The sequence below is a fragment of the Onychomys torridus genome, chromosome 23, assembly GCF_903995425.1.
Source record: "Onychomys torridus chromosome 23, mOncTor1.1, whole genome shotgun sequence".
NCBI lineage: Eukaryota > Metazoa > Chordata > Mammalia > Rodentia > Cricetidae > Onychomys > Onychomys torridus.
This window is the reverse complement of record NC_050465.1, coordinates 21519564-21543996: the sequence shown is the minus strand read 5'-3', so window position 1 is coordinate 21543996 and position 24433 is coordinate 21519564. Positions and strand designations below refer to the sequence as shown.

At 45.1% G+C, this 24433-nt stretch overlaps 1 protein-coding gene across 1 annotated transcript in view; it reads left to right on the top strand.

Annotated features, from left to right (window-relative positions):
- LOC118573409 (protein THEMIS3-like) overlaps positions 1-24207 on the top strand; it is a 39737-nt gene extending 15530 nt beyond the window's left edge. Inside the window, exons 3-4 of the mRNA XM_036173701.1 lie at positions 18077-18550; positions 23183-24207. Of these exons, the coding sequence (XP_036029594.1) occupies positions 18077-18550; positions 23183-24207 (1499 nt within the window). The remainder of the gene's footprint in view (positions 1-18076; positions 18551-23182) is intronic.
- The last annotated feature ends 226 nt before the right edge of the window (positions 24208-24433 follow it).

Genomic DNA, 24433 nt, shown 5'->3' with positions numbered 1-24433 from the left:
GAGACAGAGACGGCAGGACGCTGGGACACAAGCTGTCAGGAGATGTGTGGGAGTGGAGTCGATGAAGGGCAAAAAAAAAGGTGGCTCTGAGAAGAGGTTGTGGAGAGAGGAAGGAGTGGTTGTTCAGAAACAGGTTCTTGCACAGGTTGCTTGCAGCATTGCCCCTGGGGCCCTGTGTGCTCTTCCTAGAGACCTACAGAGGAGAGAAGATACTCCCTTGGGACACTAGTAACATTTCAGGTAAATTGTTTACCTTTCTTGCTGCACAAAGTATCTGACAGGAGCCAAGCAAGGAAAGAGTGTTTATTTGAGGCAACCAGTGACATTGTATCCACTATCAGGAAACAGAGTGCAGAACGCTCAGCTCTGTTTCCTTTACATTCAGTCTGGGACTCCAGCCCACAGAACCGTGTTACCCACGCTTAGGGAGGGTTTCCCCCACTGCAATTAACCCAGCCTAGAAACTCCCTCATAGACATGCCCAGAGGCTTGTCTCTTCCTGACTCTAGATCCTGTCAATCTGACAATCTGTCTCACCTGCCACAAGTGGTACCCACCGCGTAGGGTGAGTTGTGGAGGAAGAGGGTGAGTGTGCTACAGCGCAAAGGTTCTGGAGGGAAACAAGAGCGGCAAACGGGTAGAGTGCAGCCTCATGAAGGGGCCACATCCCAGCTGGTCGGCGGTGAAGCCCATGGAGAGCTGACCTCTGTGAGCCCCAGTTTCTTCACCATGACCCTGCTGTGGTCCTGAGGCATGATGCAGCTCACTGAGCTCGAGGGTCAGGCTGCTCGGGCACAGCATACAGTCAGGGATTCCGGAGCCGGGAGCTCTTGGCCAGCACTGTCCTCAGTTGCTAGCTGCAGCTAGTCAGTGTTCCAGGCCTTCCTCCCTTTCCAGACTTTTTGATGTCCTGTGTGATGCTGGACAAAGGTAAACAACTACTATGACACCAGGTGTCTTCATCAGTAATAAACAGGGTAATATCCTCAGATAGGTTAGGGGGAACAAAGTACCATAAAGGCCAATAACTTGGCAGAGTCCAGCTACTGGCCTAGTTTCTGACTCTGTCTGTGCATCACAGGGCTGGTTCTGCTCTTGGTCACGTGTTCATCACAGCAATGAAGACACAGAGTAGAGGTAGAGTGGGGAGAAGCCCTGGTTTTCCAGACAATTTGCTATAGCACAATAGTCTCACAAGGAGCTGTGCCTGGGAGTCCATTTGCTAGGGTGTTCAAATACCTTCTTATAGAAATCTCCTTGTCCATCCCCCCTGGCCCCAACCACTAACCAACACCTTTCCTGGGGTCTATGACACTATAGGATGGATGTTTGTCAAATGAATCCTCAAGAGCTCAGTGTGGCTCGTACACAATGCCTTGTCCTGTTCATCACTAATGACTTTTTTGTACTTTATACTCACCGTGACTCAGCCACATCACTGTCCTCTCCAGCTCACACCACAAATCTGTGGAGTACTGTTGGGAGAGCAAGAGGCTTCCAGAACAGGTGCCAGCACAGGTAGTGATGAAGGTGGGTGTGGGGCCCTTGCACGACTTCCTCCTGGCGTGGGTGAGCACCTGCCGCACTTCCCATGTGGAAGCCTCCTCCACCCCACTCTGCTGACTCTGCTAGGGTTCTCCTCCAGGACCAAGTGAACGTGTGCTAGACCTCTTTCTCTAACTGCAAGGTATCTTTGCTGGGAACAGCCCAGCAAGTGGACTCCCAGGCATCTCTCCTTATGTGACTATTGTGCTTGTAGCAAGTTGTCTGGAAAAATCACCGCTCTCCCCACGTCTGTCCTTGTGCCTTAGTTAGGATTTCTATTGCTACGATGAACACCATGACCCAAAAGCAGCTTGGGGAAGAAATGGTTGGTTTCAGCTTATAATTATAATCTGTCACTGAGGGAAGCAGGAAGTGAAGGAACTAGAGGCAGGGAGTGAAGCAGAGGCCATGGAGGAAGTGAGAGTTTACTGTTTACTGTTTACTGAGAGGTGCTATTTACTGACTTGCTCCCCATGTCTTGCTCAGTCTGCTTTCTAAAGCACCAGGACCATCAGCCCAGGGATGGTACAGTCCACAGTGACCTGGACCCTCCCACATCAATCACCAATTAAGAAAATGCCCCCAAGACTTGCCCACAGGCCAGGCTGATGGCGGTATTTTCTCAACTGAGATTTCCTCTTCTCAGATGACTCCAGTTTATGTCAAGTTGAAACCAAAAACAAACAAACAAAAACCCTAACTATGATTCCTTGAGATCTTGAATTAAGAGCTTTCCAGTTGAATTGGATATAAGGAGCTGTTACAGCACCATTAATAGCAAAAATAAAAATCCTATTTTAAAAATTATGGTGAGTGTCTGTTGGAGAATTTATGGAACAAAAATTGCTCCAGAGTTTTAAGTGCCGTTTATTTTCTCCATTTATGTATTCTTTATGGAGAAAAAAAGATGATATTGCCTAGAGCGACTGTGTAAAAACTATGTTTACAGACATAGTTTCCTATGATGTTGGTATACTCTTAACACATTAAAGTCACCCAGTAACAAACTAAAAGCACATCCTTTGAGTATGCATCTATCCCCAAGCATAGAACCAGGATGGGTCATCATTCCTACCGGGAACCACACGTGAACCTAGGTGAGTCTGTGTGTCAGAATTCCATATTCTCCCTGCAGAGACGGGATCAAAACACCTTTGCTGTGGTGACAGTGCCATCTTGTGATCCTGCACAGTATTAGGGAAGCGAACTGCCCTGAACTTCTCAGAGTGTCTGTCCTCAGAGTCCTCCTTGGCAATCAATGGAATCTATGTCTCCCCGTGGCGCCATGTGAGTGTGTCTAGAGCTCTTCTGCAGGTAGAGAGGAAAGGATAGGTTTAAGAACTAACAAGGAGCTTCAACTCTGAGAAAGCTCTCTAGCTTAAAGAAGGACGTGTTCATCTGTCTGGGGGTTCTACAGAACCAATTTACCAGCTAGGCTAGGAGGAGAAACCATCTAGCCTTGTCTGTGTGACAAGAAAACAGAAAATAGGTATAAGACCTTTCAGAATTGTCAGGCATACCCAAGGCCTGATGCCTGGCTGCCTTTTGGGAATAGAAATCTCAGAGATATGTCAGAGCGCTCCGTGTTTTAATGTTTCTGTCAAAGAGTGTAGGTCAATGTCGGTGTTCCTGAATGCAATATTTATAGGTCTCCCTCTTGCCCGACATTATCTTGTTTTCAGGAAGACGTGCGTGGCACTGTCTGAGAACACACTCTGTGGCCTTTAGATGTGATATGCTCCAGCTTGAATGACAGCTGAGTTTGTTAATTATGACTGCTATGTACCTGGGAGAAAAATCTAATAAAAAGCTTTATTGATCTGCTTAAAAAGGAGCAGCCTGGTAACTTCTTGAAACACCGAATGAGCTAGAGGCCTCTGGCAGAGAATATGAAGAATAATTCAAGATGCACAATAACTCTGGAGTTAGACAGGAAGGGCATTGAACTCCTGATTAACTTGATAAAAATTCAGTATTTGATATAAGTGCACAGAAACAAAATTAGCCGCAGGTGTTAGAGAGGACTAAGGATGCCAGGCCGTCTTTGAAGAAGGTGTATGTTAGTAACTTTACTTCAGTGGCTTAGGACTATGCTGCTCTCATCTCTCTTACAAGCATTTTTACACTTTCTGTTCACCAGCAACTTGTATTCGTTACATAAAGCTGGAATAGTATACGTGCCAAGAAAGATTAATGATAGTTCACAGACTATTTCCAGGTGTCTGTTGGTTGGTTTGTTGATGTTAGTGGGGCTTTGTTTTGTTTCTTGTGTACATTAGTCCTCACTTGCCCCTCCCTCCTAGATTTTGCTTTCCTCAATTGCATGTAAAACACTTTGAGCCAAAGAATATTAAATGGAAAAAAAATCTCAGAAACCAGCAGTGCAGAAGTTTGAAGTTGCATGTGGCTCCAGACAGTGTGCTGACCTCCTGTCCCATCCCTGCCTGGGATGTAAATCTCTCTCAACCCAGCTTGTCCATGTCACCAGGCTACTAGTGGATTAGCAGCTCCTTGGGTTATCTCATAAAATGCTGTAGTCTCACAGTGATGAGTTTTAACTAGCCTTTTTTTTTTTTTTTTGATGGTCCCAAAGCATAAGAATAGCTTTAATGAGCCAAGAAGAAGCTGCAAACTACTTCTTTTAAATGAAAGGTGAAAATAAAAATATGTTAAGAGAGACACCATATTCTGGTAACTTTTCTTGTTGTATATTGTCATAATCATTTGATGTGGTTATTAGTCATTTCTGTTATTTGGGTCTAGAATGTCCCATAAAGGCTTGGTGAAGGCTTGGTCCCAGCCCTTACATAGTTAGGAGGTAGAACTTAGTGGAAGGGAGTTAGATTATTACGGGCTCTGGTGGGGGAAGTGGAAATTCCAACCCCTCTTTTTCCTCTGTCTTTGGTTCCTGGGAGCTGTGAGGTAAACATATTTCTCCACCATGCTGTACTATCTTCTCACGGGGCCAAAAATGACAGTGGCACAGGCTACGGGCGAAAACCCCAACACTGTGAGCTGAAATAAACATGTTCTTTTTGTGAGTTGGTTAACTTTTGTATCTTGATATAGCAATGCAAAGCTGATTGACAGTTGGTGGTTTCTGGTCTCTGCTGCCAAGCCTAAAAATATCCTCCATAGGTAAAAGCAACTGCTATAATAGGTCAAATATAGGTCTTGATAGCAGACATCACTTTATTTTCCCACTGTCATTATAACATAGTAACTCACCAAATTCTTTGCAAATATCATTTTAATGCCACACATTTTAAACATAGACAAAATATGCACAGGCCTATGTCTACATTTACATTGCTATTAAAATTATCCCCCAAAGAGAAGGAAGGGTAAATTAGGACTGTCTTCTTCCTTGCAATAAGCAGTAACATTGCCATACCAGCCTTTGTACAAAAGTTTGCCTTGGTGTCTGTCAAATTGTTACCTCAGGGCATGATCCCAAAGGTAAACAACTGCACTAAAGGTACAGACAGACCTCTGCCTTCTGCTCACTTTCCAGGAGGAGGTACCCATCAACACTTCCATGCATGATGTTGAGTTCTCAGCCTGGGTAACCATCCACCTGCATTCAGTGAGCAAGCCAACCCTCTGGTCAGGCTCCCTGTTGAGCGTGGTATTCCAAGCTTGGATTTCTAAACTTCCTCTGGTGTGTACCTGTGCACCCCTAATCGAATAAGCACAGGGACACTCTTCCTCTTTATTCCTGGTTGTCCCCATCCTCTTCCATGGGCAGGCCAGGTACCTCCTTCCTCTCAAGCCCAAGCCCATTTCCATCCTTCCACGCCTCTCTGAACTCAGCCTTGCAAGAGTCTCTAGAGACCTGAAGATTAACAAAACAAGCATGGGTCTGTCCGTCTCTTTCTTTCTTTCTTTCTTTCTTTCTTTCTTTCTTTCTTTCTTTCTTCTCTCTCTCTCTCTCTCTCTCTCTCTCTCTCTCTCTCTCTCTCTCTCTCTTTCTTTCTCTCTTTCTTTCAGTGTTGGGGTTGGAACACCCAACCTCACATGCTAGATGAGCAAGCTCTCCCCTACACCACACCTCCAGCCCCACTGATCACTGTTTTCTGCACTGTATTTTTCTCCAACTGTCTGACTTCTCTCCATCCTTTAGCATGTGGCCAGCCAGGTACTGGATAATCCTCTGAGTCTGGCTCCATGGGACCTGATTCATTTCTTCAGGTTAAAATAGAATGCTGTTTCATTTTCAAATGTGAGTGCTCAGAGCTGGCCAGATGGCACCATGGTTAAGAGGTTCTGTTCTCAGCACCCACATGGGGGCTCACAACTGTCTGTAATTCTAATTCCAGGGTATCCAACACCCTCTTCTGGACTCCATGGTCACTGCACACATACAATGAACACATGTAGGCAAAATGCCCACACACATTAAAACACAATAGAGAATGTTTAAAAAAAAAAAAAAGACGTGAGTGCTCTACAGAAGGCCATTCAGTAAGTTGTTATGAATTGTGATTATGTTTATATGAATTAATGCAACAGCACTCCTTGCTCCTTCCTTGCCCTTTCTCCTTCTCTTCCTGTTTTCTCTTTTCCTTTCCATGCAGTTCCATACACACATATACACACATGCATATACATATATACACACACATATATATACATACATATACATATATATACACATACATACACACATATTACACACACATAAACATGCACACACTCACAGACTTCTTTCTCCACCCCAGTTCTAACTCCTTCAAAGCAGCCACCCTGTTAGCTCTTTCTTCTGCTTTGTCTCTGTATTTCTAAGTAAAATGCATCCTTCGGTTTCTGCTGGGGTTTGCTCAAGGATCCCCTGTGAATACTAAAATCTACAGATGCCCGTGTAAGTCCTTTATATACAGCACACAGGATTTGCATATATATGTGTTAAACCATCTTGAGGTGACTTACACTACCTGATACAATGTAAACATTCTGAGAATCATTGTTTTGGAAATGATGTATTGTTTAGGGAATGATGTGTGCCACCAGTACAGATACAATGTTTTCCCACATATTTTCAGTCCTCAGTCACGTCATCAGTCATTGACATGAACTTGGGGGTGTGGAGGGCCACCTGCACTGGCCTTCTTGATTTCTGTCTCACTTTTAGGTTGTTTCTGTTTCAGAAGGCAGAAATATGGAGCTCTTTCTCTTTCTACCCTAGTCTACATAGACACACACAGGAATTACATAGTAAACAATTAAATGATTCACAGCTGAGCCATAGAGTAGAACAGTTAAGTTACTCTTGTTTTGTAACTTTTTTTTTTTTGAAGGAAGATCTTACTATGTATCTCAAACTAGCCTAGAACTCACTGTATAGCCCAGGTTGGCCTTGAACTCACAATCCTCTTGTCTCGGCCTATAGAGTACTTGTATTACAGGTGTATACCACCATGCCTGGCTGGCGTAGCTTTTCTGCTCTGGTTTTCTCTGTATCAGTTGCTAACTTAGCCTCAAATCAGCCATTCCTATTCCCCAGTCTCTTCAAACGCCTCAGGCTGATCCATTCTGTCATTCCCTGTAAGTCCTCCTTATAACTCAACCTTCTCCCAGCCTTGGCCACTCCCCTGGCACCCTCCTCATAGTCCTGCGCTCCCTGGGTAGATTCCCACCATTTAATTTGGGGAAGAGACATCTCCTAGTGGCTTTCTTAGAAAGCGTGCATGGAGAGCAAAATTTGAGCCTTATACATGTCAAATCCCCCTGCCAGTTACACCACAGAGAGCCCCCCCCCCACTTCCACCCACTCCTTATCACTACCAAAGTCCCTACCTCCAGATCCGAGTAGCAGGTGAACAGGGATTAAGCTTCCCTGAAATCTGGGAGCGCATACTGAAGCTGTAGCCACCACCTGTGCAGATTTGTGGTGAGTGGGTGGAGTGAGGCTCCTGTAGTGGCTCAGCACTGGCCTGGATATGGTAGTCATGGTGCCCTTAAAGAGAAACAGATGCACTCAAGACCTGCTTCAGGAGATCCGCTAGAACTTTGTGATGGATTGGATGAAAGTGCGGGCTCCAGTCTGAGCCCCAGCTTCTGACTTAAGGGGGGGGTCCTGTTGTGTTGACTTCCAAAGGAAGGGATGGGGGGCAAAGAACTGGTTTGGAGGGAGGTCAAGGTTTTCAGTTTGAAGTTTGCAGGATAATAGAACTGAAGGTGGTTAAAGATGCCGAGTAGGTGCAACCTTTGGGTCTCAGAGCCTACATTTGTGAAACAGATTGAGTATAATAATCTCAGTGCAACACACACACACACACACAGAGCACACACATGCAGAGCACACACAACACAGCAACACACAACACACAACACACACACACACACACACACACACACACACACACACACATACACACACACAGCCACTTCACCTGCCTGCCTGCCAACACCCTGGTCTAGGTGGTGTCTCAGAGGAGAGATCTAGTAGAGACAGTTGCATAATAAGACTTAGAGTCAAGGGAACTCGGGCAACACTGGTGAGAGAGTGTGAGAAGGTGGCTTCAGCCTGCCTGAGCATTGAAGAACATGACTAACTGAATTGTGTTTATGGAGAAAAGAAAGCCCCTGACCATTTGCCTTCTCTGGGCTCGCTCTTTCTTTCTTTCTTTCTTTCTTTCTTTCTTTCTTTCTTTCTTTCTTTCTTTTTTGTTTGTTTTGGTTTTTTGGTTGGTTGGTTGGTTTTGTTTTAGTTTTTGTTTTATTTTGTTTTGTTTTGTTTTTTCTGTGTATCCCTGGCTATCCTGGAACTCATAGGGATCCTCCTGCCTCTACCTACTGAACACTGGGATTAAAGGTGTGCACAGATGCTCAGTCTGGGCACTTTCAAAGGAAGGCAGCTAGGGGACGGAAAACCTGTGAAGGGCGAACTGACTCAAGCTTGCCCCCTAGTGGTGGAGTGTCTGCCGGGACCGAAGATGTCTTGATAAAGGCCCATCTGAAAGCAACCACAAAATTCTTCCCCGGATGTAGAGAGTGACTCAAAACCCAAAAGACAGTCTTCTAAAAGACAGTTCCTATTAGAACATATTGTAAGTGGGTGGTATCTACATGGGGAGGCTGGATTTGGCCAGTGTGAACAGTGTGTGAGTGTGTGTGTGTGTGTGTGTGTGTGTGTGTTAAAACATCACACTGCAGAGTTGGCCCAGGTCATAAGAACACATACTGCTCTTGCAGAGACCCTGAGCTGGGTTCCCAGCACACACTCTGTGTGGCTCACAACCACCTGTGACTCCAGCAGCAAGGAACCAGGAACCCACTTCCAGCCTTAGCAGACCTGCACTCATGTGCAGAAACACCACACACACACACACACACACACACACACACACACACACACAATGAAAAGTATTTAAAAAATTTTTTTTGGAAAAAACATTGACATGTCCCACTGAGCCCCACTACGTACAGTTAGTACATGTCAACGATTTAAAATTCAGGTGGACATGGTGGTCCACACCTTTAAGGCTAGTTCACAGGAGGCACAGGCATGAGGATTTCTGTAATTTTGAAGCCAGCCAGGTCTGTATAGTGAGACTGTCTTGAAAATAGAAGGAATTTAGAAACCACTGGAAATTAATGACATCCAGCTAACATGTGGTTCCAGCGTGTGACATGTTCTTGAAACACATCAGCTATGGAAAACCTAACTGTGTGTGGAGAGAGCTGAAGAGAAATCCTCTGTCTCCGTGATTCTTCAGGGGGTGTCAAACATAAGCTCCCAGGTTTGCCCATGGGTATTTAAAGTGCGGTGCGGCTCGGAGCAGTTAACCCAAACAACAGTGAGTGCCAGCCGGATTAAGTCATTCATACAAGAAGCTATTTGCTGTCACCTTTTATTATAAGATGGTGTGGTCCCCAACTTCTTTTTCTCATCAAGATAAGTAAGTTTTCTGCCCCACTGGGTATCAGGCTAATTTCCAGCTTCCTTGTATATTAAAAATGAATTTAGAAACTACGATCAGATTAAAAAGAAGGCATGGTGCTTACGCAAACAATTTTGACTTAAACAATTTAATTTTCAAAATTGCAGTGTAAACAAAAAGTGAACAAGATGGTTTTAATGTTCAAGTTACATATAAACTGCCACCCAGGAAGTCTGAGGCCAGGAAAGAACTGTGAGTCCCAACTAACCATTTGTGATGGCGAATAATGAAGTTCTAAAATTGAGATTTTTTTTTTAGAGACTGTACTAAGCTGTGCCTCAATTCCACCAAATAAAAACAACCCCAGCTGTCTATGGATTACAGTATGCTTTTCTCACAAATAAGAAAGGCTTCAACTTTGTTGTGTGGTATTTTTATAGCATTGTGTTCATTTGGTGTAAGGCAAACCACAAGAAATATAAAGCTGGTGGGAATGCTGTGGATGGCTTTATTCGTTTGGGGAAGGGATCTGTTTTGTGCTTATTGTAAAACAAACAGAATGATATGGAGAAACACCAAAGAATGAAGACCGTAGTTGAGTTGTGTCACCTGGAGATAGTATGGTTAGCATTTGGCGTGCACACTTACAGTCTTTTTCTCTGTTCGTCCCTGTGCCCTCAATACCATATGCAAAGTCGATCCCAGACACTCCTCACTAGTATGGTTCTGCCTTGAAGTCTTTCCCTCTGGATATATCATTGACGGCTTCTTTTTGCTATCTAATAGCCTGCTTATGATTGTTGAAGTCTGCATGATATTTCGTGCTAGAGCTACACCAATAAGCTATCTCCAATACCTGAGCCAAGTGCCTACTTTCCAGTTACACGTGAAGGTGCCTTGAACAATGTGTATGCCTGGCTTCATCTCTAATGGCTTCCTCAGGATACATTTCTAAACACAGAATGATGGATGGGCCAGGAAAATGTTGCACACGTTTCACTTTTCCCTTTGCATGTAGAGCAGTTTTATCTAACATGCAGCAAAGTGCAGGCCAACTGAGCAGGAGATGCAGACTTTGCCCACCCGTGTGTATGACTTTTGCTCTTAGTCACACCTGCTGGACACACCCACAGTGACACATCACTTCCAACCAGAGTCACCTTCCCTGGGAGCCATAGTTTGTGCTGTCTGTTCTGACAAGGGACTAATGCATAATGATATCTGTCCACTGTTGCACACCACTGCCCTAAAACCCTGTTCTACGCATCTTAAAGGTGAGTTAAATGCTCCAAAGATGGAACAATGTGTGCCTGATTGGTGCACGAACATTTCAGTGTCTCTGAATTGTGAGAATTGAAATGTGAAGAATTATAAGAAAGACATCCTTGCGACCTCAGTGGCTGGATGGTGACATCTCGCTTTGATTTTTTTTTTAAGTGCATTTTAGTGAGGCACAGAGTTCTATGTCTGTTCATGCCTTCTGTCTACTCACCTGTCTCATTTACAATCCTGGTGTTTTAAGGCCATATAGCTCAAACTGACAGTCCTCCTGCCTCAGCCTCTTCAAAATTACAGAGATCCGACACCACACTAGGCCACCTTGGCCTGGTTTTAAATTGAGTATTCCTGCTTTTCCTTTCGAGTTGTAAGAATTGTTTATATCCTCCGTTTTGGTGTAAGTTACAAATATTTTTCCTAGGTTGGAGAGGTAGCATTTGGCTGCTTTTAACAATGAGATGTTTTAACTCTTATGGATTCAACCCCATGGAAAAGTAGTCATTGAGATAAACGACACATATAAATCTGTATTCCTTCACAATAAGGAAGCACAGACAGGAAACAATAACACACCATTTTAAATCCAGCCAAGTATAAAAGCTTTATCAGTATGACTTATTAATCAAAAGGTATGAATATAAATATTCTGCCACACTGCTGGGAATGAGTAAATCCAGAAACGTCTAGAGAGAGCAGCATGTCATTGTCTATTTTTATTCAAAACATATGTGCCCTTGACTCAGAGAGTCTTCTGCCATGGCCTATAGTTATACTTGTGGAAGTGTACCAAGATGTACATGTGAGAGGCATGTGTGTAATAGAAGAAAGATAGATACCACCGAGCATCTTGTATATTCACTCGACAGACCCTAGTGTAGTGGCTAGTTCTGATAAGCCCCATTCTAGGTGCTTCACACCATAAACTGACAAAATCTTCCTGCTGCTAAGACACAGAAAACCCAGAGACTATAATTCCAACCAGCTTTAAAAGGCAGCGAAGTTGTCCACTCACACGATTACCGTTCCAGAGTTGAGGAGCCCGGCTGTGGTGTAGCATGCTAACAGATGTCATCAGAGACACGGGTCTTTCCTTGGCGAGCTCTGCCATTTCTGGATCAGTTGAACTCTCAGTTGCTTGAGCCTGTCCAGAGGAGAGAAGTGGATAGAAGGCAGTGTTGAAGAGTCTCCCCTAAACATGAACTGTGAGCCCCAACCTTAAGTCTCATAGATCAACTCCAGCTATACATTCCTGGATCAGCAACCCTCTCCAGTTCTGATGGGCTTAGGCTAACTGGTACCCTCTTCTGGAGCCAGGAGAAGAAATTAATGGAACAGAGCTGCAATGTGTTAAGATGGAAGGAGGGAAGAAATGATGTTAGAAAGACAACCTAAGCATTCACCAGTAAGAAATGTGTGTGCATTCAAAGAGTATACATGCTCTGGAAACTTCTACACTGTTAAAAACAAGGCATCTGGGACTGGGTGTGGTGGCGCACCCCTTTAATCCCAGCACTTGGGAGGCAGGGGCAGGCGGATCTCTGTGAGTTCGAGGACAGCCTGGTCTTTAAATTGAGGTCCAGGACAGCTAGGGCTCTGACACAGAGAAACCCTGTCTTGCGGGGGAAAAGAGGGACAATCTGTGTGTGGTGACATGGGGAAAATCTCTGATATGCATTAATTTTTGAAGGGTAATAGTAGACGACATATTATTTGGTAGAATGGATAAATTGATGACACTTTGTAAATAGAGCAAATTGCTGGGGTAACCCTAAGGAGTGAGAATAAAGTGGGATATAATCAGGGAAGCGGTGACAGCAAAATTCTGAGTCAAGAACACGTGTGAGGACGTGTTTTTGTCTTTGCTGATGTCAGGACTGAGCGCAGGCCCTCACGCGTACTAAGCATCTCTCTCCTGCTGTGCTGCAGCTCCTAAGAGGCATTCTGAGAAGGAAACAAAGGGTTTTCATGGTGGCTGAGGAAGGCAGCAGAGTGATCTGAGATACCCAGGTCTGAATTCCTAGAAACTGTAAACGGGATAAGTAAAGATCTTGATTTGGGGAAATAATCGTGAACAATGCGTCGGAGTCAGATATGATCATCTTTTTTAGTTAGAGTTTTCCTGCCTGGCCCACAGTCAGGACAAATCTCTCTCACCCGCCAGGCCCATAGACTCTCAGAACCAACCAAGTAAACACACAGAAACTTATATTGCTTACAAACTGTATTGCCGTGGCAGGCGTCTTGTTATCTACTTCTTCTATCTTAAATTAACCCATTTCTGTTAGTCTATAAGTTGCCACATGGCCCGTGGCTTACCAGTACCTTACATCTTACTTCTCATGGCGGCGGCTGGCGGTGTTTCTCTATCCGCCTTCCACTTCCCAAAATTCTCTTCTCTGCTTGTCCCACCTATACTTCCTGCCTGGCTACTGGCCAATCAGTATTTTATTTATACAGAGTGATATCTACAGCAATCTTGGAGCCAATCCCCTGAAGATGCCAAGAGGGCCACTAGTATAAGTCAATGACTGGGTCCCCAGCCACCTCCACCAGCTGAGACAGGAGGAGTCATTGACATATCTTCACAATCACTTGCATGATAACAGCTAGCAACCTCCTGCCTCAGCATAATGGTGGAGCTGCTGGAATGACCAATGGAATGGAAGAGGTAAGCCTGTCATCTCCTGAGTGGCTGAGGTACTGTTGGCTTGGGTGGCTGCCCTGAGCCCTCAGGCCTTCTCAATCTTCTGTGAATTAGAGCCCTTTGAGTTGTTCACCCTGGGGACAAGACCTGAGGCTCCCCCTCAGCCTCTTCCTAAGCTCTCCTTGTTCGGGAGTGACCCTGGCTCTTGGACTGCCAACTGCAGGCTCTACCTTTCTCCTTGACCGACTCTGTCTCTCCAGACACAGGCTTACTGTGCAGTGGACCATGGGAAGGGTAGCATTATTTACATCTTATCACCTGACACTTGCTTATAGACACAAACTTCGGCACCTTGTTTTCCAAGAGTTCTGACTCCCTGTAATACACTTGACCAAGTTGCCAGTATGCTATCAAGGAAAGAGAATGCACTCTGCAAAGGCCAAACTGGATTTAATTCAGTCTGTAGGATCACTCGAGGTAGTGGCTGGAATACAGTAGGTACTTAATAAATGCTCTCTGCTGCCTGGTAAGCTTTTAGGAGATCCTTTCAAGGCTAAAGTTTAGATGCTACTATGGTTTTCTTTTCTTTTTTTTTTTTTTTTTTTTTGGTAGCCCAGGCTGGCCTCGAACTCACAGAGATCCACCTGTCTCTGCCTCCCAAGTGCTGGGATTACAGGCGTGCACAACCACCGATTTCCTTAACTCAAGTGTCCCTTCTTAATAATAAAAGGCTTAACGGTATGAAAAGAGGCAGTGTCTGGGGCTGCAGTGTCCGGAGCTGCAGTATCTCTGTTCCTTCCTCACCCTGGAGAAGGGTCAGGATGACTCTGGGACAGGAATTCCTGAGTTTAAAGGAGTGGACAGAATCTGGCGCTGCATTTTCTGCAGGTAGACATTTCCCACTTGCTGAGGTGAGTAGCTCCTGGTAACAAGGAGAGCCATGTGAAGTAAACAGCTTCCGGGACCCAAGCGGAGTCGGAGCCCTTCAGATGATAGAAGGCAACTGCCTGCCCATTACGGTGACTGCCGCTCCATTTTCCACTCTCAGTCAGCGTTTGCTGAAGGGTGTTCAGCAGGATGTAGACAGCCGGCAGCCTGTAGAGGAGGAAAGGGGGTATTTTAAATGCAAGCTAGGCTTCGAGGGCGGGGAAGCTATGCGGTTCTGTCGCTCCCTGCCTCCTCCGGTGAGTGTGCTCTCCCCCGTGGCTGGTTCCTTCGGAAAAGTGTTTCCAGAAACATTGCTAGAGTAGGGTCGTCCTGGTTTGTTTCATTTTTCAGCTTTACAGGAGCATGTTTTGCGTATAATAGGGTTCACTGATTTCCGGTATAGAATTCAACTGTGTGATCACTGGCATAAACTAGTTTTAGGACGTTTTTGCTAGCTGCCTGAGATTCTCTGTTCCCCTCAACTGATCGCCCCTCCTCCTGTCCCCCGCCCTCGGCAACTACCAATCAGCTGTCTCTAACTAGTTGACCACGTTTTTATGTGCTTATTATTTGTCAACTGGAGAACTGTGTGTTCAAACCTTTTTTTTAAACCAGGTAATTGAGTCGTGGGTGTCCTTTCTGCATGATTTGACAACATTTCCAACCCATTCTATGGATTGTGTTCTCCCTCTCTCCTTCCCTCCCTCCCTCCCTCCTTCCCTCCCTTCCTTCCTTCCTTTCTCTTTTTTTCTCTCTCTCTCTCTCTTTCTTTCTTTCTTTTTAAGACAGGGTCTCTGTCTGTCCTGGAACTCACTATGTAGACCATACTGGCCTCGAACTCACAGAGATTTGCCTGCCTCTGACTCCAGAGTGCTGGGACTAAAGGCATATATGTCTCTCCACCCAGCTTGTCTCTTCACTTTCTTGATAGAGTTTTTTGATGTAGAAAACAGTTTAATATTTTCGAAGTCCAATTTATTAGTCTTTGTTTTTGACTGTTGCCTGAGCATTTAGTAGGGAAAGCATTGCTGTTTTGCTTTAAAAAAGCAAACACAAAAACAGAGAAGCCCAGCGCGGTGGTACACACTTCAGTCCCAGTACATGGAGGCAGAGGCAGGTTTGAGGCCAGCCTGATCTACACAGTGAGTTCCAAGACAGCCAGGGCCATGTAGTGAGACTCTAAATAAATAATACCAAAGAAAAACGATCTATTTATGAAAATCAAGAACTCAAAATTACCTGATGCCATAATGGGAACTGTAATCATTTCTCTATAATGAGTTTCTCAAATATTCAGATGTTTCCATCACATTTCTTGGTACAGATTAAATGTCAGTTGTTGCCACAACTGTTTGTGAGACGCAGCTAACATGTCAGACAGACTAAGATTCCAAGCACTTGCTGGTTCCAGAACTGTGTGTCCCAAGTGAGCTGAGAGGCATATTTATTAGAAAAATCTTTTCAGTTCCAAGTGACAGAAAAGCAATTTAAAACAGCTTAGACAGAAAGAGGAAATTACTGGTTCATGTGGCCAAAATGCTGAGGCAAAGAAGGGTGGTTTAAACTAGAGCCAGATGCTGTCTCTCAATTATTGGAGTCTCTTCTTTCCTCTTTGTTTTCCTGTCTCTACTGTAACCTGAATGTTCATCCCCCACCCCCACTGTATGTGCTGAAATCCCAGCCCTCACCATAATGGGAGGTGGTGCCTTTAAGAGGTGTTTAGCTGCAGTCCTGATGATAGCAACTTGTTTCCTTATAACAGAGGCTAGGAGAGTACCCTTGCCTTTCATGTGAAGTTATCAGGGAAAGATGACCACCTATGAACCAGGAAGCCATCTCTCATTAGACAGTATGCCTGTTGGCACCATGATTTAAGACTTCTCAACCCCTGATAATAGAAATAGAGACTTATGTACTGTGTTTATGAACCGCCCAGTTTATAACAGTGTGGACAGTGAAACTACTCCCTGTCTCTCATTCTCGGAGTGTCTTGGCTTTGTTTTAGACTTCCCTTTACCTATTGGCCCCATTTCTGCGCATTGTGTATAACTTCCTTTGTGTGCGCAAGTGTCTGGGGTGGGGTAGACCATGAGGTGTTGTAACAGAACTTATCTTACTGTGTTGTCCAAGTCCCAGTGAATGCTGATAAGGTCTCTTTGGGTCAAGTGCCCATCTCTGAATCAGTCTCTGTGGCCAGGGAAATGGACTACTCTTGACTGATGGGTCATGAACACAGAGGCTTGCTGTGTGCAATGAGTCCACATGGACACACAGAACATGCCCTAAACACTGCGCACATGACTGAACATGTGCCTGGTTTCCTCTGGTGGCATCATTCTCTGTTAAATACACTAGAATGTTTCTCATTGGATGAGGAATTTTTATTATAAATGAAAACATGCCAGGTGGTGGTAGTGCATGCCTTTAATCCCAGCACTCGGGAGGCAGAGCCAGGTGGATCTCTGTGAGTTCGAGGCCAGCCTGGGCTACCAAGTGAGTTCCAGGAAAGGCACAAAGCTACACAGAGAAACACTGTCTCAAAAAATAAAAAAAAAAGAAAGAAAGAAAAGAAAAGAAAAAGAAAAGAAAACATTATACACTTATAAGATAAAGACTTTTTGACCCGTGGAAATTTCTAATAGAAAAAAAAAATTGACAGGATCTTGACATTGGGGGGTGGTAACTTTATAGACAGGAAGAAGATTTCTGTGTGCACACAATGGGACAAGAACAGCACACAAGCCGGGTGGTGGTGGTGCACACCTTTAATCCAGCACTCAGGAGGCAGAGCCAGGCGGATCTCTGTGAGTTCAAGGCCAGCCTGGTCTACAGAGCGAGATCCAGGACAGGCACCAAAATGACACAGAGAAACCCTGTCTGGAAAAAAAAAAAAAGAAAAAGAAAAGAAAAGAACAGCACACAAAAAATAATAAAGAGTGCTCATGACTAATCTTTCAGAAAATAGCAAGATACAAAAATGGTCATGAATGTGGCCTTAAGAAGGGAACCTCAGGCTAGTGTAATGTCACAGGTCACTTGGGAGACAGAGGCAGGCAGATTTCTGTAGGTTTGAGGCCAGCCTGGGCTACGCAGTGAGACTCAGAGAGAGAGAGAAAGAGAAGGGGGACTTGATCCTGGCTACAGTGCCTGTGGGATCTATCCTGAGGCAGGTGGCCATGTAATCAGACATTCCTCAGCTTCTCTGCAAAGGCAGCCACGGGTGTAGTCTTCAGACCGGGCAGGGACAGAGAGAGGTGCTGGGTTCCCAAACTGTGATTCCAGAATGTCTCATTGATATACGCCAAACAGAAATTGAGATGAGCTGTAGGAAGTCCAGAAAGCTCTGATTGTTGGGTGAGAAGTGTGCGTGTTCGGGAGTGACTGCCAGGTGTGTCTGTATTTGGGCCTGTGGTGGGAGACAGGTTGCAGGGAAGAAAGAGCTAAGGACAGGTGTGGTCTGAGTGAGGACGAGAAGATACCAGCGGGTCCTGAGCACAGGAATGGCAGCTGGAGATTGTGTGGTGGTCTTTGGGAAGGGGAGAGATGGGAGGCATGGCAGCCTTCCTCGATGGGGAGAGGCGCTAGTTGCTGATTTGCGACAGAGGCTGTAGGATGGAGAAGGGCCGGTTCTGAGGAAGATCCTTTGCATCCTTGGAATCCAGCAGGAGAGAGAGCTGTATTAAACAATGATAATAACCATCACTGTACTTCCAAATGGTGTGGGGTTTGGAGCCACAGTCTCACTATTCCTGTGCCTGATAGACCCTCTGAACATTCTTTTCAATTATTTTCTCTGCAGGGAACTTCCAGCTGATTGCAGATCCAGTTCCATTTGAAACTGTGGCTGACTTAGTCCGTTCTGTCCGACTTTCCCCGAGTCCCATGACCCACAGAAGTCCTCCCCGCTTCCAGAACCTTGTCCCCATCTCTACAGATGACTTGCCCACGAAGCTTAGGAAAGGAGAAACACTAACCTTAATTGGCTTTCAAGGGAGTCAGGGGAGGAGGCTTCTGCGATGTGAGGTGCTGAACAAGAACCCTCCCCTGAGAATGCTCCTGCCCATGGACTGCAGGGGCCACTTCCAGGAATGCCCGGATGATCAGCTCTACTCCATAGACACCATCGTGAGGTGGAAGCTGCTTGCGGGGAGGGAGCGCAGGGTTAAAATGGAGGCAGAACATCGCCTGAGGCTTCTCAACCCCCTAGTTCCAGAACGCTTTAGCGGCCATCTAGTTTTGCACCCCTATTTCTCAGTGACAGCACGTCTGCCAGGTGAGTAAGGCAAAATAGTTTGGAGCATGCATTGGTCTGTTTTCTGTTGCTAGGACAAGAAAATTTGAGGCTATGACAATTATAAAGAAATGAGGTTTTATAGCTCCTAGTTTTAGAGACTGAAAGCCTAAATAGCATGGCACCAACTCTGGCGGGGACTTAATGGCAGGTGGCATCATGGCAGGGTTTTTGCAAGAGAGAAAGATCACATGGCAGGACAAGAAGACTCGGCAAGGAGGCCGTATTACCAGTCTACAGTCCTCTCTTGGGCACTAACCAGGGTGCCACTAGAACTATCCTGATTCCCCATCACCCCTCCAGGTTTCCAAACAGAAACTCTCACAGGACTGACTCAGATCATAACCAAACACCCATGCCACAGCAAGAAAAGCAAGGACACAGCCCCCTACAGGCATGGAAGGGTGTTTGCTTCATGAACTATTGATGGGGTAAACAGCAGTGGCCCTAGGCTGGGCAGGCAACTTGCCAAGGTCCACAGATGTGTAGATTGGTTGGGTTAAGGAACCCCAGGGATAGATGCCAACATTCCATTTCAGAAAGTGGCCATGTCTACCTCATTGGCTCCACACTTTGATTTATGCAGGACTATTAGATGCTGAAGACACACACACACCCCAGAGGTGATTTATCTGATTAGTTACACACCCACTCCATCCCATCGCCCATCATTATATCCTTATCATCATATAAATTTAAACACATTTTCTGAAATAGGCTTAGGATGCTTTAATTTGATTCCCTTAATAAATATCCATACCATGGTGGCAGCCAGGTGGGCTGTGAGCAGATTAAAAAGAAGAAGTCTCTCCTTCAAGTGAATTTATTATTGATGTATTTTCTTCTATGTTATCATAAAAGCTAGTCCCTCACCACCCATTAATTTTATGCTTTTGTTTATAGTCCATGGGAAAGCCAGACTTCAGTGCACTTTCCTATCTTCTCACAGACTGAATTGCTTTATTGTCCTTTGCAGGAAAGAAATGCTGCATGATATTAAACAGGAATTTACAACAGCCTTAAAGTCCCGCTGGCTGGAAGATCCCCTTAAGTGGGCAATGTTTGTAAAAGACTAATTTGGCTCCATGGCAGGACTCAAGTATTTGTAGTTTCCATTGCTGGGTTTCCAATGGAAACTTCTTTGTTTTGTGCTACCACCTTGTTTATCGGCTGTATTTAGACTGACCGTAGCTTGTTCCCTCAGCCCTCGCTCCATGATGTCTCCATAGCTCCACATCCATTTTTTATTCTCTATCTGCTTGGTCTTTTAAGTAATAACCAGAAGAGCCGTGAGAGTGACAGAAGTGGTGGGTCTATCGGTCCCAAGGGGACCTCGGGGTGAGGACTGGCTCTCTCACCCATGTGCACTTGTGTGGCTGGCAGACTTGAATCACCTGACATCCAGGCCTCTTCCTAATGCATTCTTGCTGGGCCTTTCCTCCCTTTGTCTCATCCTGTCTTCTGCAGTGTATAGCATACGGCTTCTCCTAACATGAACAAACAGTGTTTATTGCTAAAAATACGAGGTAGGCCTGAGGCTGTGCGATTCAGTGGTAGATCATGTGGTTTATGTGTGTGAAGTCCTGGGTCCAATCCCTAGCACTGAAAGGGTGGGGAGGGCTTAGAGAGATGGCTCAGAGGTTGAGAGCCCTGGGTGCTCATCCAACAGACCTGGGTTCAATTCCCAGCACCCACATGGCAGCTCACAGCTATCTGTCACTCCAGTTCCGAGAGATCTGGCTCCCTCTTCAGACTTCTGTGGGTATTGCACACATGTGGGGCATAGATGTACATGTAGGCAAAACACCCATACACATAAAATTTTGTTTAACTTTTTTAAAATAAAAAGAAATAAGGTGGAACTGATTTCAAAGAGACAAAGAAATTGAAACACCCTTAAAGTTTAAGTGTAATTCGACCCATTGTAGTGGTGTGTTCCTGTCAGCCTAGGTGCTTGGGAGTCGTAGACAAAGGGTTGCTTGAGCCCAGGAGTTTGGGAATAGTAATTCTGGGAAACAGTAAGAGTCTACCTCAGAAAAGCGTTCTTTGTGGCGCTGGGGACACGGCTCAGCAGTTAGAAGAACCTGATGCTCTTCTAGAGGACCCAGGTTTGATTCCCAGCAGCCAGGAGGCAGCTCACAACCATCTGCAACTCCAGGTATGGGGGTCCAGCACCCTTTTCTGGCCTCTGCAGGCACCAGATGTGTGTGTGATGCACAGACATTGTGTAAGCAAAGCAACTATGCATATAAAATAAATCTTTTTTGAATATTTTTTTAATTTTTAATAAAAGTTTGGTTAATGTCACTGACAGGTCAATGGACATTGCACTTGAATAAGCCCTTAAATCCTGGGCTAAATCAGCGTCACCCACTGAGATATCTAGATGACAATGGCTATGGACCAGACCATGGCCCAACACACTTAACGGTGGAGTTAGTCCCAGAAGGTCTGAGTTTGACAAAGATTGAGGCCAGGCTCTTAAGACAGTTTTGGAAAGTGACCTGGCTTGGTATTGCCATCAGAGAAGACCTGGCCAGGCTGGTAAAGATCCCTGAACAACAAATCTAGACTCTGGAATTGGTTTTTGGTTCATGTTTTCAGCACCCTGGTGAGACCAATGTTCTGTGACACAGGCTGTAACCATGGCCAGGAGTCACACAGACATCAGTTTATCTGAGCTGAACTTATCAACAGTGATGCTGAGAGAGATGGATCAGCGATACAGAGCACTCGCTGCTCTTCCAGAGAAACTGAGTTTCATTCCTAGCACCCATTTCAAGTCACTCGCCTGTAACTTCAGATGCCAAGGAACCCAGGCCTGGCTTCTGTGCGCCCACACACAGACAGGACATATACATACATTTTATATATATACTATATATATATAAATACATATATACATTTTATATAGCATATACATAAAATGTATGCACACATGCACACAAATGTGAATAAAAGTAAATAGGTCTTTTTTCTAAGCAAAGCGACTATATTAGAAATTAACTGGGAAATTGAAAACACATTCACTTACTCACTTTAGAATAAAAACAATAAACCTATTTCATCTTCAAAAACTGTTATCAGCAGGCCAGCAAGAAAGCTCAGAGGTGATGAAAAGGATATATACATAGTCAAACCTTCTGATCATTTTCACATTTTAATTTTTGAGGGAAACCGAAGAGGGGAAGGATGAGAAACTGGAGGCAGCCTCTTGCTCCCTCCTTGTTTTCTTCAATCTCCTCATTGCCTGCTCAAAACCATCTCCCACTTGGGATTTCTGAAGGTTAAAAAGACCATACAGAGATCCTCCTAAAACTACCACCTTAGTAGCCATGTGTTTCCCTCTTTAAAGGTAATCTAAGCAAGGGGACTGAAGAGATGGCTCAGCAGTTAAGAGCACTTGTCAATCTTACAGAAGACCTGAGTTCAGTACCCAGCACCCACATGATGGCGCACAACTGTGACTCTGGTTCCAGCAGTTTCGATGCCATCTTCTGGCCTCCACATATGGGGCACATTCGTGCATGCAGCCAACACTCATACACATAAATAAAAATAAAATACTTTTGTTTAATTTAAGCAAAAGAAATCTCTGCAAGCCTGTGCTCCCAGGAGAGAGCACTCAGGAGACTGAGGCAGGAGGATGCTGAGTTCAAGGCCACAGCCACACTCTGATAGACTCCTTCTCATCCTTCTGAAATACAGTGATGTAGAAATACATAGGTCTGTACCTTCCATCTGGCTGTAAGCAAATCCTTCCCATCCCACTCTAAGGACCATCATTTTATTCTAGCCTTCAAGGCCCCTCTTCATCCAGCCCAGAGCCTGGGGTTGACCTATGAAGATGGTTCTGTCATTCACATGATGGTCAATGAAGAAACGGAAGTTCTCTGAGAACTCAGGAACGTGAGAGAGGAGGAGGGACTCCCAGCGCTATTGGTGCCAGTGCCCAACCAGACTGCACGCTGGTTCTGCTGATCGCACAGGGGAGCGTAACTGGTTTCTGGGACTCTCTCCCATGCTCTGTCCAGAGATTTTTTTTTCAGTCCTGTATTAAATTCTTCTCAAATGACTTATCTTGGAAGCCACTTGATTCTCCCAAGAGCTACCAAAAGTCCCATCCAAGTCTGAACCACAGACAAGGACAGCAAGAGTTTCTGTGGCTGCCTGGGGTCTTGGTGAGGACTGTGGATATGGAAGTAACACAATTCCTTGATAGAGAATGCAATTGCATTTTTACACTGATGGATCACATAGCAAAGGAAGGCTTGAGCCGGCCGGGCAGTGGTGATGCATGCCTTTAATCCCAGCATTCGGGAGGCAGAAGCACGTGGCTCTCTGTGAGTTCGAGGCCAGCCTGGGCTACACGGAGAAACTCTATCTCAAAAAAAAAAAGAAAAGAAAAGATAAAAGAAAAAGAAGGCTTGAGCCATCCTGCCACCAGTCAGTTTAACATATTATGTGACTATATTAGGTGAAATATTACAGCCAATAGGAGAGGATTATAAAGTGTAGACCCATGAACAAATTTATGAATCCATGACCCAAGCTTCCTTCCAAACTCACTCCTTTCTCAAAAGCCTCATGCTGTTTCCCTTTTGACTTTCCCAGGTGAGATCCAGATCAGCATCCCCTCTGACTTGGACATCCATGTTACTGAGATAACCCGCTTGGATTGTCAGCCCCTCACACTGACAACAACAACGATGAGACAACTATATGGTATGGAAACAAACAGATTCCCAGTGAGAATTAAAATAATGAGTGTGGTCCTGTCAGAGAACAAGGTGTTCACCAAGCCTCTGAGGTGTGGGCAGCTCTTAACCATCCTCAGGACTGAAGAAGTGAAAAAGTTCATCGCCACGGAGATTTCTCAAGGACAGAAAGGGAGGTGCTTTCTCATCCCGTACACCTATCAGGGCCTGGTACTTAGGAGGGGTCGCTACTTTTGTGCTGTTTCTGATGTTGCTGCAGCCATGCAACATAGACAGCTCTGCTTCCGGTTCTCCAGGGACTACACTTCCTACCTGGAGCCTTTTCCATCTTTCAAGGCCAACGAGTGCTTCCTGGCTCTGAAGAAGAGTGTGGTGTCTGTGGAGATTGACGGAGAGCTGCACAGGGTGGAGGTCCTCAAATGCCTGAACATTGCCACCAAGGCCCATGTCAACCTACCCTTGTTCACAGAAGGAGACTTCCTGGAGCTGTTTGATGATGCTGGACCAGGGACCCTGCAGGAGCTGTGCCAAGTCACAAAACTGCCATGCCACATCAGAGTGGTCAGCCCAGATCTTTCCATGGCTAGAGACCCTCTGTATGGAACTGAGGAACTGAGAATTGAAAATATCGTCATTGAACAGTGCCTCATAGCCAGAGATGAAGCTTCACCAGAGGACATGGATTCAGAAGACATATACACTGACCGGCCAGAAACCACATTTGAAATCCCAGTTGAGAGGTCAAGCTGTAAGGTTTTGGTGGTAGAGGAACGTTTGTGGATAGCTGATGTTGGGAAAGAGAGATGCACGTCTCTCCAGAGCATCCAGGAGATCACTGAGGAAGAGTCTCTGGCCTTTAGCAATCGCTTGATTATTCCTTGTCCACCGCCACCCCTTCCAAAGCCCAGAAGTTTGTCTTAAAATAGAAAATGTGACTATTAGCCCTTGCTTCATTTACAGAACGCATCATCCACACACTCAGGAATGGAGTATTTGGGGTTGACCAGAACTGGAAAGTAGCCCCAGATGTGGGGGCTCAGAGGAAATCAGGGTGGTTACCACTACATGTTATTTCCATCTGTCTTGTACATTTGCTGTAAGTTGGGTTAGCATTCTGTTACTGTGACAGAATACCCGAGATAATCAG